General features: G+C 41.5%; 2 protein-coding genes across 7 annotated transcripts; one reads left to right on the top strand and one right to left on the bottom strand.

The window, feature by feature from the left end:
• Positions 1 to 1,359: 1,359 nt before the first annotated feature.
• LOC106584396 (uncharacterized) lies at positions 1,360 to 6,329 on the bottom strand. Of its 6 annotated transcripts, none has more exons than XM_082968050.1 (6): positions 6,162 to 6,315; positions 5,340 to 5,529; positions 4,782 to 5,165; positions 4,577 to 4,615; positions 2,926 to 3,069; positions 1,360 to 2,389 (listed from the first exon to the last, which is right to left on the bottom strand). In XM_082968050.1, exons 2-6 carry the CDS (start codon positions 5,398 to 5,400, stop codon positions 1,782 to 1,784), a joined length of 1,236 nt encoding a protein of 411 aa, XP_082824176.1. In that variant the 5' UTR covers positions 5,401 to 5,529; positions 6,162 to 6,315; the 3' UTR covers positions 1,360 to 1,781. The 6 variants fall into 6 exon arrangements, 5 of the variants coding, with proteins under 5 accessions (XP_082824176.1, XP_082824177.1, XP_045562382.2 ...); XM_082968051.1 differs by having other exon boundaries at positions 2,926 to 3,030; XM_045706426.2 differs by having other exon boundaries at positions 4,782 to 5,529.
• A 1,318-nt stretch (positions 6,330 to 7,647) lies between these two features.
• LOC106584394 (fibronectin type III and SPRY domain-containing protein 1) lies at positions 7,648 to 17,832 on the top strand. Its single transcript, XM_014169660.3, has 12 exons — positions 7,648 to 7,845; positions 8,804 to 8,899; positions 9,081 to 9,212; positions 11,404 to 11,505; positions 13,806 to 13,828; positions 14,278 to 14,399; positions 14,938 to 15,147; positions 15,344 to 15,442; positions 15,599 to 15,752; positions 15,842 to 16,176; positions 16,471 to 16,559; positions 16,692 to 17,832. The coding sequence occupies exons 1-12, from the start codon at positions 7,831 to 7,833 to the stop codon at positions 16,800 to 16,802; spliced, it is 1,488 nt and encodes a 495-aa protein (XP_014025135.1). The 5' UTR covers positions 7,648 to 7,830; the 3' UTR covers positions 16,803 to 17,832.
• Positions 17,833 to 17,884: the final 52 nt, after the last annotated feature.

Below are 17,884 nucleotides of genomic sequence, written 5' to 3'. Positions count from 1 at the left end.
AATAGCCTCTAAAATATATGTAAACAGATAATGAATGTCTACATTTGTGTTATCTTGGAAAGCTGTAAGTGCTATTGTATGATACAATTTCAGAACTTGTTGCATTTCCAACTTGTGTAGCTAAATCCTATCATTAACTGATTTCAGCCAGTTTATGAATGGATTGACTGAATTGTGGATTGACTGAATCGTTCGAATGGAATGTTGACATATTGGAAGTTAAGTAGAAAAATGTCTTTATAGAATAATTCCTCTGAAACTGGCTGGCTAGCTCCCAAACATACACTGCACATACTTTCTTCAAATTCATTATTTTACACAATATCTTATCACAGCACTGGCAAACCATGGTTGACCAACTCCCTGACCAAAATGGCTGACCTTTATCCCATCATAAATATGTTATCCCATCATTAAAAATATCATGAACATTCTAGTATTCTAATTTCTAATTCAATGCAGTGACCATGTTTTTCTATTTTTGAATGTTGAACATTGATTGACAAATACATTTTATTTGTTCTGTAGAAAAGACCCATGGAGTTGGTGGAATAATCCTTTAATTCATGGCCACTTGCTCAGCTGGGCCAGGTGCGCTTTAATTAGGTCAGGTGAAAAAAGTCCGACAGATCTCAACTTCATAAAAGGAGGAAATCGCCCGATCTCGTTGTTTTCTCTTTCTTAGCTCCGTCTAATCCAGATGTTCTGTGCGTCCATGAATCCACCACAGACTACCCAGTAAATATACCAGTTTATGGTTACAGGAATTCCTGCCTCAGTCTCATCCTTTCCTGTCACCTGACCCGTGACCACCTGTTCACCTTTACTGTCAGTCATCCTACCTGTCCAGCTACCCACACAGATTCCAGTAATCTTTCATGTTCATTTGACTGAAAACATTGGCACTGTTATTTAAGCAATAAGGCCTGAGGGGGTGTGATATGTGTTCAATATACCACGGCTAAGGGCTGTTCTTATACACAACGCAACATGGAGTGCTAGGACACAGCTATTAGCCATGGTATATTGGCCATATACCACAACCCCCCCGAGGTGCCTATTGCTATTATAAACTGGTTACCAACATAATTAGAGCAGTAAAAATAAATTTTTGTCATACCCATGGTATACGGTCTGATATACTACGGCTTTCAACCAATCAGCATTCAGGGCTCAAACCACCCAGTTTATAATTGGGATTATAACATTTGAACTGGTTGTCTGGTAGACTATCATTTTAAAGACATTGGCTAAAATGAACTTGATGTATGTATTCGATTTTTGTGTAAATTTATAGCATACTTGCCAGTCACATACTTTATTGGTTCACAAGTTTTGCGCTACCATTGCAAGAAAAGATTGAAATATGGAATTTTATTAATGCACTATAAACAGCTATAGATATGTATTTCAAGTCCAATATCTGTTGCTCAAACAGTCTTTTTACAAAGGCTACCTATACAAAATACCTTCCAGAAAATAGCACTTGTTTTCCTTATTACTAAATGATGCTTTACTGAACTGGGGTAACTTTAAATGACCCTGAGAATAATATTTAGACAACGATAATTAATCCTAAATTAGTAGGCTACCATAGCATGCCATCTGCTGGAAAATTAATTAACAGCAACCAAAAACAATACTGAAGTGATAGCTCTGTAAGAGATGATAGGACAGAGTTGCACTACACTCACAGGATTAAATTACTTGCTGAGATAGTTTGATTTGTTGGAAGATTCAGGATAGGAAATATGAATCATAAAAAGTCAAGGTTTTGAGCTTTATTTGCTGTCATGGGCCCTGGATGGAGTTGGGGTCCTGAGGTCATATGCCCTGGCAGGAGTTGGAAGATGTTTGCCGTCATGGGCTCTAGGTAGATTTGGGGTCTTGGTGAGGGGTTTGTTGTCATGGGCCCTGGGTGGATATGGGGTCTCGGTGAGGGGTTTGTTGTTAAGGGCCCTGGGTGGAGTTGAGATCTTGGTGAGGGGTTTGTTGTCATGGGCCCTGGGTGGAGTTGAGATCTTGGTGAGGGGTTTGTTGTCATGGGCCCTGGGTGGAGTTGAGATCTTGAGGTGTTTGTTGTCATTGGCCCTGCGTGGATTTGGGGTCTTGGTGAGGGGTTTGTTGTCATTTGCCCTGCGTGGATTTGGGGTCTCGGTGAGGGGTTTGTTGTCATTTGCCCTGCGTGGATTTGGGGTCTCGGTGAGGGGTTTGTTGTCATTTCCCCTGCGTGGAATTGGGATCCTGATGTGTTTGTTGTCGTGGGTTCTGGCTGGAGTTGGGGTCCTGGGATATTTTAAAGTGGGAGAAATCTTCTGTTTGTCCATCTGTAGTCCTGGACGCGGAGAGGGTTGTTTTATTGCAGGCATGTTGGTATAGATAGGATTCTCTAGAAACACATAAGAAAAACTAAACAATTTACTCCACAGTAATTGTCACAGAAACAAATACATCAGCCTGAACTCCCAAGAAGGTTGTAGACTGTGCAGAAAGGACAAGGCACAGATGAGAAGCTGCAAAGAATGAGGCTGTAACCACATGGAATCTGATGTACACCGCCACATGTCATTTTCTGAGCTGTTAACCACATACCACCTGCTCTCTCACTCAGCACACTCTTAGGACCTTGAGACAGGCAGACCTGTCTTTCAGCATACGAGCTGCTCCATAAATGAGTGCACAGGGCTTGCTGTTTTTTTTTCTCATTGCTTTCTCACTCACTCTCTCTCAGCGCTATGCTACTTATCTTTATTACAGAGCTTTCTTTCATTTTCTTTCATCTGTTTCATATGCTTTGATCGTCCTCTACCTCTACGAACTACTCTTCTCTGCCATAGAATGTCACAAGATCTGGTTTAAGATTAATACAGTTAAAAGTGTATGCTACTGGCTAAATCCATTTTTATAGCACAAACATCTTTGTACCTCTTTGTATTATGCTTCTCCTTCGTTGTAGTAAGATCAAGATGACCACTAGCAGTGGAACCGGTATGGCACTTGCTGCTCCCACTGCTACCCACAGCTTCCTGCCTAGAAGCAAACCCCCATTGGAGTGGGGAGACCGAGTTACTGGTTGGAGGGAGATCAAGGGGAAAATGGCATTGATTTCTTCAGAGACACTTTTATTTATTTTGTATACAGTTATAAAAAGTATGGAAATCAACATTATCCTTTTGAAAAATATTGACACACAACCACACAGGCATGCAGGCACACAAGCACACACGTACAGTACACGTGGACAAACATATATACAGTATCAGTCAAAAGTTAGGATATTTTTACTATTTTCTAAATTGTAAAATAATAGTGAAGACATCAAAACTATGAAATAACACATATGGAATCATGTAGTAACCAAAAAAGTGTTAAACAAATATTTTCAAAGTAGCCACCCTTTGCCTTGATGACTGCTTGGCACACTCTTGGCATTCTCTCAACCAGCTTCATGAGATAGTCACGTGGAACGCAGGAAAGGAAGACCCAGATTTACCTCTGCTGCAAAGGATACGTTCGTTAGAGTTAACTGCACCTCAAAAATTGCAGCCCAAATAAATGCTTCACAGGGTTCAAGTAACAGGCACATCTCAACATCAACTTTTCAGAGAAGACTGTGTGAATCAGGCCTTCATGGTCAAATTGCTGCAAAGAAACCACTACTAAAGGACACCAATAAGAAGAAGAGACTTGCTTGGGCCAAGATACACGAGCAATGGGCAATAGACCAGTGGAAATCTGTCTTTTGGTCTGATGAGTCCAAATTTGACATTTTTGGTTCCAACCGCCATGTCTTTGTGAGACACAGAGTAAGTGAACGGATGATCTCCACATGTGTGGTTCCCACCGTGAAGCATAGAGGAGGAGATGAGATAGTGCTTTGCTGATGACAGTGTCAGTCATTTATTTAGAATTCAAGGCACACTTAACCAGCATGTCTACCACAGCATTCTGCAGCAATATGCCATCCCATCTGGTTTGCACTTAGTGGGACTATCACTTGTTTTTCAACAGGACAATGACCCAACACACTTCTAGGCTCTGTAAGGGCTATTTGACCAAGAAGGAGAATGATGAGGTGCTGCATCAGATGACCTGGCCTCCACAATCACCTGACCTCAACCCAATTGAGATGGTTTGGGATGAGTTGGACAGCAGAGTGAAGGAAAAGCAGTGAACATGTGCTCAGCATATATAGGAACTCCTTCAAGACTGTTGGGAAAGCATTCCAGGTGAAGCTGGTTGAGGGAATGCCAAGAGTGTGCAAAGCTGTCATCAAGGCAAAGGGGGTGCCTATGTTGAAGAATCTAAAATCTAAAACATATTTTGATTTGTTTAACACTTTTTTGGTTACTACATGATCCCACATGTGTTATTTCATTAGTTTTGATGTCTTCACTATTATTCTACAATGTAGAAAATGTTTTGAATCCCTGAGCCAACTAAATGAAAAAATTGGTTGATGTGCCCTTGAGAAAGGCACTTAACTCTAACTGCTCCTGTAATTTGCTCTGAATAAGAGCATCTGCTAAATGTCTAAAATGTAGAGAATGTCTATGGTTGAAGTTTGAGAATTTACCTGTCATCAATGGAGGGGTACTCTCTGTCGTCTTGCCAGCTGCATTATAAAGAACACAATGAGTTAAAAACATATACTGTATATTAGCAGTGCTGCCAATGATGCTACTGTTGTATGATAAATATTACCATTATAACCACGATACATTTATGCACATGCTGAAGGGAGGAGGATGTATCAGATGAAAATGTTATTTTGTACTTACTAATAATAACTTGAGTTCCATTGCTGTTACTGTTTCTAAGGTAAGGGATATCTGCCTGAACCCAACAGAAGTACCACCCACTGTCATTGTACCAGACATCTCTCACAGTCAGTCTGGACCAAGCTCTCCCAGACTCCTGAAGGAAATGACCTCCATCGTTCTGCTCCACAGTCGTGTTGACCGATATCTTATGGGAGGAAAGTTGACTGGAACGAGAATCACTGCATGATTGGTTTATGTTGAAATACCACCTCACCCAGGCACTAGTCTGAGGCTCAAAACTGCAGTTGAGGGTCAGAGAGGAGCCAAGAGGAGCTTCCACTGTCCTTTGGGGTGGATCCGTGATCACGGCGCTCAGAGCAGATGTCACTGTTGCCATGAGTGCTAAGGGGTAGGGTAATATAAAACACAAGATTTGTTTTTATTTTTTAGAAACAATGAGAAGTTCAATGAATTCAGACCAGGGGAAAAGCAGAGTAAGACAATGGAGAACCATACTTGCATCATGTTGCACATGCAATAACTGAACATACACAGTGTACAAAATATTAGGAACACCTTCCTTATATTGAGTTGCACCCCCTTTTGCCCTCAGAACAGCCTCAATTCGTCGGGGCATGGATTCTACAAGGTATCGAAAGCGTTCCGCAGGGATGCTGGCCTATGTTGACTCCAGTGCTTCCCACAGTTGTGTCAAGTTGGCTGGATGTCCTTTGGGTGGAGGATCATTCTTGATATGCTTGGGAAACTGTTGAGCATGAAAAACTCAGCAGCGTTGCAGTTCTTGACACACACAACCCGGTGCGCCTGGCATCTACTACCATACCCCGTTCAGAGGCACTTACATATTATGTCTTTCCCGTTCACCATCTGAATGGCACACATACACAATCCATGTCTCATGTCTTAAATATCCTTCTTTAACCTGTCTCCTCCCCTTCATCCACACTGGTTGAAGTGGATGTAACAAGTGACATCAATAAGAGATCATAGCTTTCACCTGGTCAGTGTATGTCATGGAAAGAGCAGGTGTTCCTAATGTATTGTTCACTCCATGTGAACACGTACAGCACTTTAATTGGGGACCTATTTGTCCAATGTTGCCACTCAAATGCGCAAAGCATATATGCCAGTATCCAGTTAAGCCCTCTTATTTACCCTTCTATGAGACCAACATTGTAATAGTATTGCTTTCATTATGAAGGCATCTTCACAATAGGAGGTCAACCAGACATGTGCATGCAGTTTGTCAGTCAGTATACAACCCAACGGAAATCAAGGGGCTATGAAAAATGCAATTCCAAAAAGCAAATGCAAATGTTTTCATGGCTATATTGTTTAACCATGGATGTGTTGTATAGCAAGAAGTAGTAATCCTACCTATAAGAAACAGCAAGTTGATCACTTTGTTCCAGATGTCCATTTCATAGGCTCAAAGGTTGGCTTCTCACTCTGTCTTCCTACATATCATAGCAACAGTACCTTCCTGAGTGAGATGAGGAAGGACTCTGTGTGGGTGGAAGGAGGTGCATAACATTTACCGTATTCTGAAACTAGACATAAGGGGTGAGGTGTGGTGGGGGCTGCACAAATAACCACAAAAACTGGTAGACTACATACATAAAAACTTCAGCTGTGCTAAAAGCTGTTCTGCAGTCGCAGGTGTCCTCAGAGGTTGGTACTTTGTGCACTGTAGTGTAAAGGCATATGCCGCCTCAATGAGTAAGTCTGTGTGGTCAAATTGTAAATGTGTCTCAGAGAAATTGAAGAGGCTTCAAGAGCTTGTGAGTTTTGGTCCAAATGTGTTAACACACTTTGCCACTACAGTCAACATTACGAGAATATCCACGTGACTTCCTGTGACAAAACAATACAAAGCTCTAAAGTTTATGATGAAAGTTGTTTAGCGGGATTTATGGAGCAGCATGAAAAATGAAGTAATGCAAGTAGTATACATAGACAACCATAAAGTTAACCCAGAATGTGTAGAATGTGATACTACCTTAACAACATCAATAGACACATTTTGTCTTTTACTTTTTGTGGTAGGAAGAAGAAAGGGGTCAAGCACATACAGCTCACTGTGTAAAACAGTGGTGGCTGCTGAGGGGAGGACTGCTCATAATAATGGCTGGAATGGAGAAAATGGAATGGCATCATACACATAGAATCCATGTGTTTGATGTATTTGATACAATTCCACTCCAGCCATTACCATGAGCCCTTCCTCCCGAATTAAGGTGCAACCAAACTCCTGAGGCGCAAAAATTGGGTTGTTTCCACGTCATTTCAACAACAGAAATGAAATGTGATGATGTTGAAGCAACGTGGAAAACTGATTGGATATGTAAAACGTCATGAAGGGAGTTTCGTCTTTTTTTTCACCTAACTTTTAACATAAATCCAATGGCATGGTGAATTATTGTTGTTGTTTTCACAGTGAATTACTATAGCTACCTTGGGCCAATCCTTGTAATTTTGTAAATGCCGGATCTATATGGCAAGACGCATCATTCACCAAAGTTTCGGGAAAGTGCTGTCCGAGATATCTTTTTGACTAAACGAGATAATGCTTGCTCCGAAATGCGATCTGGAGGCTCCATATGGAGGATGTGACGCAATTAAGAAACCTCCGTGGCTTGTGAAAGCCAAATCTAGCTCTGTACCGCCGTTCGCCTCAAAATGTGTTAACAATGCGGAGGGCTCCATATAGCTCCACAGTGACATGATTTAATCATCAGTCGAATTTCTGGTGATGACCTAATTGCTTTTCATTTACAAAGGAAAGAATACCTAACTGCATGGAAACAGATTATACCAAAGATTACGTAATATGGTTCATATTAAAACTACACTACCCAGATTTCCCTTCTACTGCATCTGCGCAAAACACTAAACGTTAAACGTTGGACAAGAGATGCAATGCACTCCAGCAGCATCAGTACCAGACCAGTAGTCAGTGTGCTCCAAATACATTGAAAAGAGTAGACGCGAAAGAACAGTATTTATAATTCCTGATACACCGGCACTGGTTCATTGGAACGGCAAGATGGGAGATCAGAAGGTAGGAACAACCGACCGAACAGGTGTTTTGTGTTTGCGGCGGTCGCAGGGCGTACAAAGAAAGGAGGAGTAGCGCGGAGGACCGGGACTTTGTTGATGTCTTACATCATTGTCTTGTATTCTGTCATGTATTAACCTTGAATGGTTACATCTTGTAATTTGTTTAAAAGACAAGGCGTATTTTATGGAGGCACATCGACAGCAAGGTTTGCAGTCCCTCAACCAATTACTACTCTGAGCATTAGTTTTCGAGAAAACTACGCCTTGCCGTGACAGGTCCCAGAATAGTGTTTATTGATTAAACTTGTAAATGCATACCAGTCCAAGACACATTCACAACTGTTTGTTTTTACTTTGTATCGCTCTACAGAGACCTAGGTTGCGATAATAAATAGGTGGGTGCAGAGAGTGTCCCATTATCCCTATGATTTGGGCCTGGCGCATAGCCTATCGCATCAAAGAGCATATCAAATGCTCTTGGAGTGTATGAACTGAACTGACGGGTTGGGACTGGACTGTCGACATCATTTGCCTGGATGTTTTTTAATGCAGTATCATTCATTCAATGTGTGAGTTTGGCTGCTTCAGAGATGGGGTGCCTAGTGTAGGCTTTATGAGGAGTTATACCCAACAACTGGAGACGCATTATTACATTATGGATGCGCATACTTCCGGTCAAGTAGCAAGATGCCCGCCCTGGTCACAGTTTACACAGAAGGGGAAATTTACTCCCAAGAAATGCAGATGACCAAGTACTGACCATTTGATTCACCCTTACTAATTTGAATGTAGGCTATTGTAAGGAGGGGTGATCTGTGTAATCCTGAAGCAAGGTATTTCATGAAATATTCTACTGTTTCCTATTCTATAATTGAGAACTTGTTCCAGTGTCCAAATGCGATACAGATTATTCTTAGGCAGATGCTTGGCTACTTTTAACTTTGTGTTACATTCTGCAGGAATCACTGCGTAAGATCACCACTACCCTGGCCCTGAAGAATGATGAGATCACAAACTTCATCTGCTGTCTGAAACAGAGCCTGGAGAACCTGGAGGTACTGTACACACCATCTGGGCTGGTCTGACATTAGGTTACAGTCTGAAGCTAGGGTGCAGCATGTGTGCGACACAATGGTTTTATGAACTTGGCATAGTGCACATGCCGTACTAGTATGTCTGACTGGATGGTCAGAGAGTCTATCAGTGAACTGATTCCTTCCCTATTGGCCCCTGCAGGGGAACTCCAGCCGTGTCCAGGAGGACCTGGAGACAGAGTTCAGCTCCCTCCACTCAGTACTGGATGAGCTGAAAGACAGCATGGTCACCAGAATCAAACAGGAGAGGGCCAGCCGCACCTATGAGCTACAGGTCAGTTCATCTTTATTTTGCTTTTACTGGATAAGGATTTTACAGGCTTTTGCTTTGCATTTCTTGATCTTTTAAGATTTCAGTCATTAACATTCAACATTGAAACAGTTTGTTTTTATGACTTCCCAGGCTATCCGAACATAGGATCGACTTATGATCAGTTTAGCATGACTCATTCTCAGGTTTAGAATCGGGATAACTTTTTGTGAATAAAGACATGTGCACACTGATTCAGTGTTGCTTAGAAATGTTGCTACAGTATGAAAGGCTGTGTGTGTTGGGGTCTGCAACGTTAGTATTCCTAGAGGATTATTGTGTCTGTGTACTGTATAATCCTGTTTACCTCTCAGTATCTGAGTGTCAGTTAGCCAATCAGTCAGACAAAGCAACGGCATGGGCAGCTTTACATAACTACATTGCATCTTAATAACATAACTACACTGCATCCATCTGTGCTTCATTATGTGAGTGGGAAGTGTAGAAACCAAAGTGATATACTGAACAGCCAATTACAGTAGGTTAATAAAACATATATTTTTTAAAAGTGGCTCATGGCAATTCAACTCAAATAACTTTTCCTGTGATGGAAAGAAACCTCAATGACACAGTAAAGAAAACATTTGTTACATTAGAAGGAAACATTGTCTGGACTGTGATTAAATATATCCTTCTCTCTCTCTCTCTGTCTTTCTCTCTGGTTCTCTCTCAATTCAATTCAAGGGGCTTTATTGGCATGGGAAACATATGTTTACATTGACAAAGCAAGTGAAATGGATAAACAAAAGTGAAATAAACAATAAAAAGTGAACATTAAATATTACACTCACATAAGTTCCAAAAGAATAAAGACATTTCAAATGTCATGTTATGTCTATATACAGTGTTGTATCAATGGGCAAGTAGTTAAAGTAAAAAAGGGAAAATAAATAAATATGGGTTGTATTTACAATGGTGTTTGTTCTTCACTGGTTGCCCCAGGTCACACATCTTGCTGCTGTGTTTTCACACAGGTATTTCACCCAATAGATATGGGAGTTCATCAAAATTGGATTTGCTTTCTAATTGTTTGTGGGTCTATGTAATCTGAGGGAAATGTGTGTCTAATAAAATCATACATAATATGGTCATCTCCCTCTCTGGTTTTCTCTCTGGTTTTCTCTCTCTGGTTTTCTCTCTCTGGTTTTCTCTCTGGTTTTCTCTCTCTGGTTTTCTCTCTGGTTTTCTCTCTCTGGTTTTCTCTCTGGTTTTCTCTCTCTGGTTTTCTCTCTCTGGTTTTCTCTCTCTGGTTTTCTCTCTCTGGTTTTCTCTCTCTGCTTTTCTCTCTCTGCTTTTCTCTCTCTGCTTTTCTCTCTCTGGTTTTCTCTCTGGTTTTCTCTCTCTGGTTTTCTCTCTCTGGTTTTCTCTCTCTGGTTTTCTCTCTCTGGTTTTCTCTCTCTGGTTTTCTCTCTCTGCTTTTCTCTCTCTGCTTTTCTCTCTCTGGTTTTCTCTCTCTGGTTTTCTCTCTCTGGTTCTCTCTCTGGTTCTCTCTCTCTCTCTGGTTCTCTCTCTCTGGTTCTTTCTCTCTCTCTGTTTCTCTCTCTGGTTCTCTCTCTCTCTCTGTGTTTCTCTCTCTGGTTCTCTCTCTCTGGTTCTCTCTCGTTCTCTCTCTCTCTGGTTCTCTCTCTGGTTCTCTCTCTCTCTGGTTCTCTCTCTGGTTCTCTCTGGTTCTCTCTCTCTCTGGTTCTCTCTCTGGTTCTCTCTCTGGTTCTCTCTGGTTCTCTCTCTCTCTGGTTCTCTCTCTGGTTTTCTCTCTCTGGTTCTCTCTCTGGTTCTCTCTCTCTCTCTGTTTCTCTCTCTGGTTCTCTCTCTCTCTCTGTGTTTCTCTCTCTGGTTCTCTCTCTCTCTCTCTGTTTCTCTCTCTGGTTCTCTCTCTCTGGTTCTCTCTCTCTCTCTGTGTTTCTCTCTCTGGTTCTCTCTCTCTGGTTCTCTCTCGTTCTCTCTGTCTCTGGTTCTGTCTCTCTCTGGTTCTCTCTCTGGTTCTCTCTGGTTCTCTCTCTCTCTGGTTCTCTCTCTGGTTCTCTCTGGTTTTCTCTCTCTGGTTCTCTCTCTCTCTCTGGTTCTCTCTCTCTCTCTGGTTCTCTCTCTCTCTCTCTCTCTCTCTCTCTGGTTCTCTCTCTCTCTCTCTCTCTCTCTGGTTCTCTCTCTCTTTCAGAGTCAGCTGAGTGCGTGCTCCAAAGCCCTGGAGAGCTCTGAGGAGCTTTTGGAGGTAGCCAATCAGACTCTCTGCTCCTCGGAAGCAGACGACTTCACTCAGGTAACGGCTGGATGAAAAGCTTCTACAACCTAGCTTATTTCATTTCCATATCTTATGCAATAATGCCATTGGCATTTTGCTTGAGGATATCCATAATGATTTTAGTGGCATGACTGTTGTTATACATTTGACATTTTAGTCATTTAGCAGACGCTTTATCCAAACTGAATTACAGTAGTGAGTGCATACATTTTTGTACTTTTACAGACTGGTCCCCTTTAGGAAACATGGCAAGCGCCAGGCTTTACCAACTGAGCTACACAGTTACTATCTGTTTCTTATCTTTATGTACCTTTATTGTAAAGCAGTACAGTATGTTTTTTTATTATTATTATTATTATTTTTTTATTAAAAAAATATATTTTAATAAAAATAAATAAAAAATGTAGGGGTGGATCAGCTTAATATTATGGAAAGAATATTGCTTCCATCAATGTAATTGTCTGCATCATTTCCAATCCCCCATATATTTTTTTGGTAAATATATATATCCATACATGCATGCATACATATACACATATATACATACACATACCTATATAGACATGCATACTTTTTTAAAGAATATACCTTTCTTATTATTCCCCGCAAACCCTACCACCGATCCCCCAATTGAAGTAAACTAATAAACACTTCGGCTTTTACCTTCAATTTATTAATCTTATACACATTTTACAGACAGTCTATTTTACAATAGTTATTTTTTCTTTGTTTTTAGTCCTTCCTCTATTTATGATGTCCATCCAGTTTGATTTCTATTTGTAACTGTGCTATTTCACAAAAGTTCTGAACCTATATACATTTTACAGACCCCGTATGTTTTACATTGTTTATCTTGTTATTAGTCCCACCCTTCAGCTCCATTCAACCCCTCCCATCTATCTCTCAACATCATCCATTTCGGATTTCTATTTGCCATATATTTTTCAACTGTGCTGTGATGCTTCACAAAACAATTGAACCTTTCTATTCTCATAGCTTCTACAGATTGTAAATTAAAAATAAACATTTTTGCTAAAATAATTATTATATTATTGATTGATTGACTATGGCTTTTCAAATCACCTAGTATTGCTATCTGCAGCGTTAGTTCTAGGCAAATGTTGCAATCTCTTAGCCATTCCTGGACCTGTGATCAAAAACGAGCTACATATGGACAATACCAAAATAAATGATCTAATGACTCGGCCTCCTCACAGCAGAATCTGCAGAGCTGGGAAGATTGTATCCCCCATATATATAACATTCTATTAGTTGCAAGAATTTTGTATAGTAATTTAAATTGAAAAATTAGAAGTTTTGAATCCGGCGTTGTTTTGCGTATCAATTCATAAACCATGTGCCATGGAATGGGTACATCGAAAATCTCTTCCCAACTATTTTGCAATTTATATGGCACAGCTGTCAGTTTTTTGGTCCTTAAATTAAATTGGTATATGTTTTTATTTATCACACTTTTCTTTAACCATTTATGTTCTTTAATACAGGGCCGACATACAAGTTCCTTACTTTTTTCCCATTCTACTTGCCTCTTCCATTTTTGTGGTAATGCTGCAATTAATTGGTTGTAATTTTGGGTAGAGCAGACATTTCCATATGTCTGTGTTAGCTGCATGTGTGACATCACTCCACCAGTCCTATTTATAATATCATTCACTAAAATTATACCTTTTTTAAACATTTCTTTGAAAAATACAGTTTTTTTTTTAATCAATTACTATATTTGAATTTAACCACAATATTTGTTGTATTATTTGTTCTGTCTTTTCAGGTGGATTAAACTGAAATTGCAACCAACTTTCTAAGGCTTGTTTAAAAAAATAAAGATATTTTGGAGATTATTTCCTTTTCAAACAACCGAAAGTGGGCAGGTGTAATCTGAATAAAGGGAAAAAGGCCCTTCCTGAACATAGGATGAGACATCCGTACCAATTTACTAGAAAACCAGTTTGGATTTAAGTATAACTTTTGTATGACTGATGCCTTTAGTGAGAGGTCTAATGCTTTAATATTTAATCATTTCTGCCCTCCGAATTCATATTCGTTATATAAATAGGCCCTTTTAATTTTATCTGGCTTGCCGTTCCAAATAAAATAGAATATGTTTTGTTCATATAATTTAAAAAGCAGGTCACTAAGCAGTACAGTATGTTGATCTGATGTGGTTCGTTGTGATGTATGTTTACTGTGTAACACAAATGTAATGTTTTCAATTGTAAGGATGTGGCTGCAACTGAGTTCTCTCTCGGTCCATATCTCCCCTCCTTTCCCTTTTGCTTTCCCTGTCTGCTTCTCTCCAGGCGGCCAAAGACATTAAGGATAGGTATAGTACATTGCTCTCCATTTCTCAAAGTATCTTCTTAACTCACTAACCATCTGCTCACCCACACACATTCCAACAAAATATAGATGACATACAATCACGCTGTAGCACACCCTTTTAATCACCACTCTGTAGTCTTCTTGCTCACCTCACCTGCCCTCTCTGTCCCAAACATGTGTCAGTCCCTCATGGCACATGCTCCAATCTATCCCCTCTCTTGCTGTGTCACTTTAGTTTTGGACGTTTCGTGTGTGTCTATTCATGATTCACAAATATGTTTTTGTGTGGTACTTTAGAAAAATAGTTAGTATGTTATTATAGCTCTGTGTAAAGTAATTACTAGTTACAGTAGTATTCCAGTACAACACTCACTGTGTCCTGTCAGTCCTTCAGTGGGTTGAATAATGAGACATGTCTCACTCTGTGTGTCTTTGTTTGGGGGAGAGCAGTGTGACAATGGCCCCTGCCTTCCGTTTGTCGCTGAAAGCCAAAGCCAGTGACAGCATGAGTCACATGATGGTGGACTTCACCCAAGAGCGGGAGATGCTGCAGGCAATCAAGTTCCTCCCAGGTCAGTCTGGGACCCATTATGTCTGTCTATTGGTTCCTCTTTAATAACAGCAATGGACAATGCTCTTACAACCAAAGAAATAAGAATGAATAGAATGGGCGTCGTCTCCATTCAAGTCAATAATGGTATAATGGGTGGACTGGTGGCCATTACGAGTTTACCCATTGGAGCAAAGCAGGAAGTAAAAGCAGGAAGTGTAACCAGCCATCTGTGCTGTGACTTGTTGAATCAACTCAAATGTCATTACAAAAAATGCATTCCATTGTATGAGCCACATAAGTCAGCATAATTTGAATGAACATTCTACATTAACATGGAAACTATTGCATCATGAGTGTACCCATGAGTTTACCAGTCAAATTGCCAATGTTAGAGGTTCCAAGCTCATTCTATTCATTCTTATCTCTGTGCTTACAACATTCTCTACTGAACTTATATTTCAATTAACTGTTGTGACAATGTCTTTTTGGTACCACCCATGTTGACCAAACCTAGCCCTCTCAGTATGAAGAACGTAAGCCCCAATTTCTCTCCCCAGTACCTGCCACCCCAGAGATTCTGGTGTCAGAGTGCCAGGTCTGTGACAACACGGTGACAGTACAGTGGGCTCTGCCGGAGCCTGACACCAAGATAGATCACTATGACCTGGAGCATCGCCGCACCAACTACGAGGGGCCGCCCCGCGCCCGGGAGGACTACCCCTGGATGGTGGTGGAGGGCATTCGAGAGACAGAGTACACCCTTACAGGTAAGTGTGTCAGGCTACGGGTTATAGTTAGAGTTAAAGCTAGGGTTAGGGTTGAGCCGGGGATGTGGACATGAAACTAGGGTTAGGGTTATGGCTTGGGTTAACTAGTAAGAGGAGGGCCTGTCTTTAGATGCAGTAGCCTAGGAGTAATACGTTTACTTAAATTGTGATTATCAAGTACCCTTTGTGATTTCAGGGCTTCGCTTCGACACACGTTACATGACCTTCCGTGTGAAGGCGTGTAACAAGGCTGTGGCAGGAGAGTTCTCTGAGCTTGTAACACTGGAGACACATGGTGGGTGAACTGGACATTGTCCTCCACTCAGGAGGGAGAATGCATGCACACTATCTTTTTTGTCCTAAATGTCTTCTGATGTGATAAGAATCAATGAGTCAGCACATCAACATAAAGCATGTCTCTATCTCGCCACCCCTCCACTCCTACCTGCAGCGTTCCTGTTCAAGCTGGATGCAGGCTCGTCCCATCAGAACCTGAAGGTGGAGGACCTCAGTGTGGAGTGGGACAGCTGTGGGGGGAAGGTCGTCCAGGACATCCGCAAGGACAAGAACAGAACCAACCAATCTCCCATGCACTCCCCAGCCAGGTCAGAAACACTTTCTGCCATATCCTTTGTGCATGAAAGTTGAGGTTAAGCTTTGGCATCCTCTGACTCTCCCTCTTCTCCTCTCCTAGGACGGCCATGAATTCACCGAAGAGAGTGCCGTCTGCTCGGGTCGGCAGAGACCGATTCACAGCTGAGTCCTACACTGTACTGGGAGACACCTTTATCGACGCAGGCCAGCAGTACTGGGAGGTGCGTTTCGATAAGGAGAGCAAGGCGTTCGCTGTGGGCTTGGCCCTGCGGAACCTGGGCCGCTTTGACCAGCTGGGGAAGAGCAACGCCTCGTGGTGCATCCACCTGAACAACTGGCTGCACCAGAGCCTCACAGCCAAGCACAACAACAAGGCCCGCACCCTGGACTGTCCCATCCCGGACCGCATAGGGGTCTACTGCAACTACGAGGAGGGTGAGACAGACCCCCAGAGACACCTCAAATATATCTCCTCTCCACCTTATACTGGAGCAGCTTTTCCACATCCAGTCAGGGGGACCACTTAACCGAGACTGACAAACAGTACAGAGTGGTCTTAAGTACAAATCAATCTTCATTAAATAGGATTAAATAGGTCTGGATTAAGGATTGGGTTAGGTAATGTAATCAAATGAGCATGTTCACTTGAGCCTGTCTGCACTGTGTTATGTAGCTATGCTACTGCATCAAATCCTTAGCTGCCTTAGAGTTACATTTCTCTCCATCCAGGTGCACTGTCCTTCTACAACGCCAGAACCAAGACGCTGATGCACACCTTTAGAACCAAGTTCACTCAGCCTGTCATACCAGCCTTCTCGGTGAGAAACTTTGATTTTGTTTACTTTGTGGGTCACTATCTCTAGGCAAGTCACAGCAGAAAGAAATTAGGCCACTGTCTTCGAGAAAACACACCTTATATGTTAAGTTTGTGTTCTGTCGAACCCCTGCAGGTGTGGAATGGGAGTTTCTCGGTGCAGACGGGTCTGCAGGTGCCCAGTGTGGTGCAGAGTGGCCAGAGGAAGAACAGTGGTACCAGCAGCTCCAACGCCAGCCTCACCTAGACCCATCCAGGCCACAGCAGAACTTTACCCCACTGAGGCTGTGTGGTGCTAGGAGCTCAAACTGGCCCAGCGCTGCCCACTGCTCATCCCAACACCACCATACACACCATGCCTGCCTGCCTGCCTGGGGTGATGGTTCTACTCTGCCTCATCCAAGTCAGCTCATTACACTCCCTGTGCCTTCCAGAGAGGTGCCCTCATCAGTATACTCACTTAGGCAGAACTGAATCAGTCATTTAATTCATATCCATAATTAAAGGCAAAATGACAATAGCCTAGTTACCAGTATATTAGGAGCTAGGCACATGTTTATATTTAAATGCAACAGTCAAAAACCCCAATGCAACGAGAAACAAATAGTCCATATAACTTGGTTGTAGTACAGTAGTCATTAATACATACTGAATGTTCAGATTCCTCTGCCTATAATTTAGCTAGTTGCTCCTCAGTACAGAAACACCTCATTTATCTGTATAACCCAAATAACTTTGTAGCAAAATGACATGCTTATAATCAATATATAAACACTAGGAATGTATTGAATTCTACATTGCCAGCAGCTGTCTGGGGACCAGTGGAGACATAGTACACCTGATTGTTTTGTAGAAGTGTTTGTATGGGGGGAGCATGGGTCTGAATATGTGTGTGTAGGTTTGAAATGTACTGTTGTGTGTGTCCCTAACTTGTCACCGTTTAAAATCACCTGCAGTGAGAAGATAAGCCATTTAATGAGCTGGGTGGGACTCCCTGGATAAGAAAGAGATATTGCTGAAAGTGTTTAGTTAAATGTTAACACCATTCCTTATTCATGTCACCTGATGTCTAAACTCAGTGCTGTTATTTTAAATACAGTCTTACGTTCTTGTCATGTTGATGGTATGCATCATATGAATATAACCTGCAATGCTTTAACACAATTTCTTTACTTTATTTCATGGGTGAACAAATTCCACAATGTAAATATGTCCCTTTCATTTTTCCACTACAGTATGCATCTGTCACACTGAGTTTAATAAAGCAGTAAGACAGCCCTGTGTCTCTCATTGTGTACATTGAGGACAAGAACATTTCAAAAGATCAGA

The sequence above is a fragment of the Salmo salar genome, chromosome 23 (genome assembly GCF_965601325.2).
Source record: "Salmo salar chromosome 23, fSalSal1, whole genome shotgun sequence".
Taxonomy (NCBI): domain Eukaryota; kingdom Metazoa; phylum Chordata; class Actinopteri; order Salmoniformes; family Salmonidae; genus Salmo; species Salmo salar.
This window is presented reverse-complemented; position numbering and strand designations above follow the sequence as displayed.

Bases quoted from the DNA above. Each gene is read 5' to 3' on its own strand.
- LOC106584396 (XM_082968050.1), bottom strand. From the start codon at position 5,400: ATGCCCCGACGAATTGAGGCTGTTCTGAGGGCAAAAGGGGGTGCAACT. The intron at 4,616-4,781 runs GTAAGTACAAAA...TTTATAATGCAG, and splicing joins TGGAACTCAAGTTATTATTA to CTGGCAAGACGACAGAGAGT. The intron at 2,390-2,925 runs GTACAAAGATGT...ATGTGTTTCTAG, and splicing joins GAGAAGCATAATACAAAGAG to AGAATCCTATCTATACCAAC.
- LOC106584394 (XM_014169660.3), top strand. The intron at 14,400-14,937 runs GTCAGTCTGGGA...TTCTCTCCCCAG, and splicing joins GGCAATCAAGTTCCTCCCAG to TACCTGCCACCCCAGAGATT. The intron at 15,148-15,343 runs GTAAGTGTGTCA...TTGTGATTTCAG, and splicing joins GACAGAGTACACCCTTACAG to GGCTTCGCTTCGACACACGT.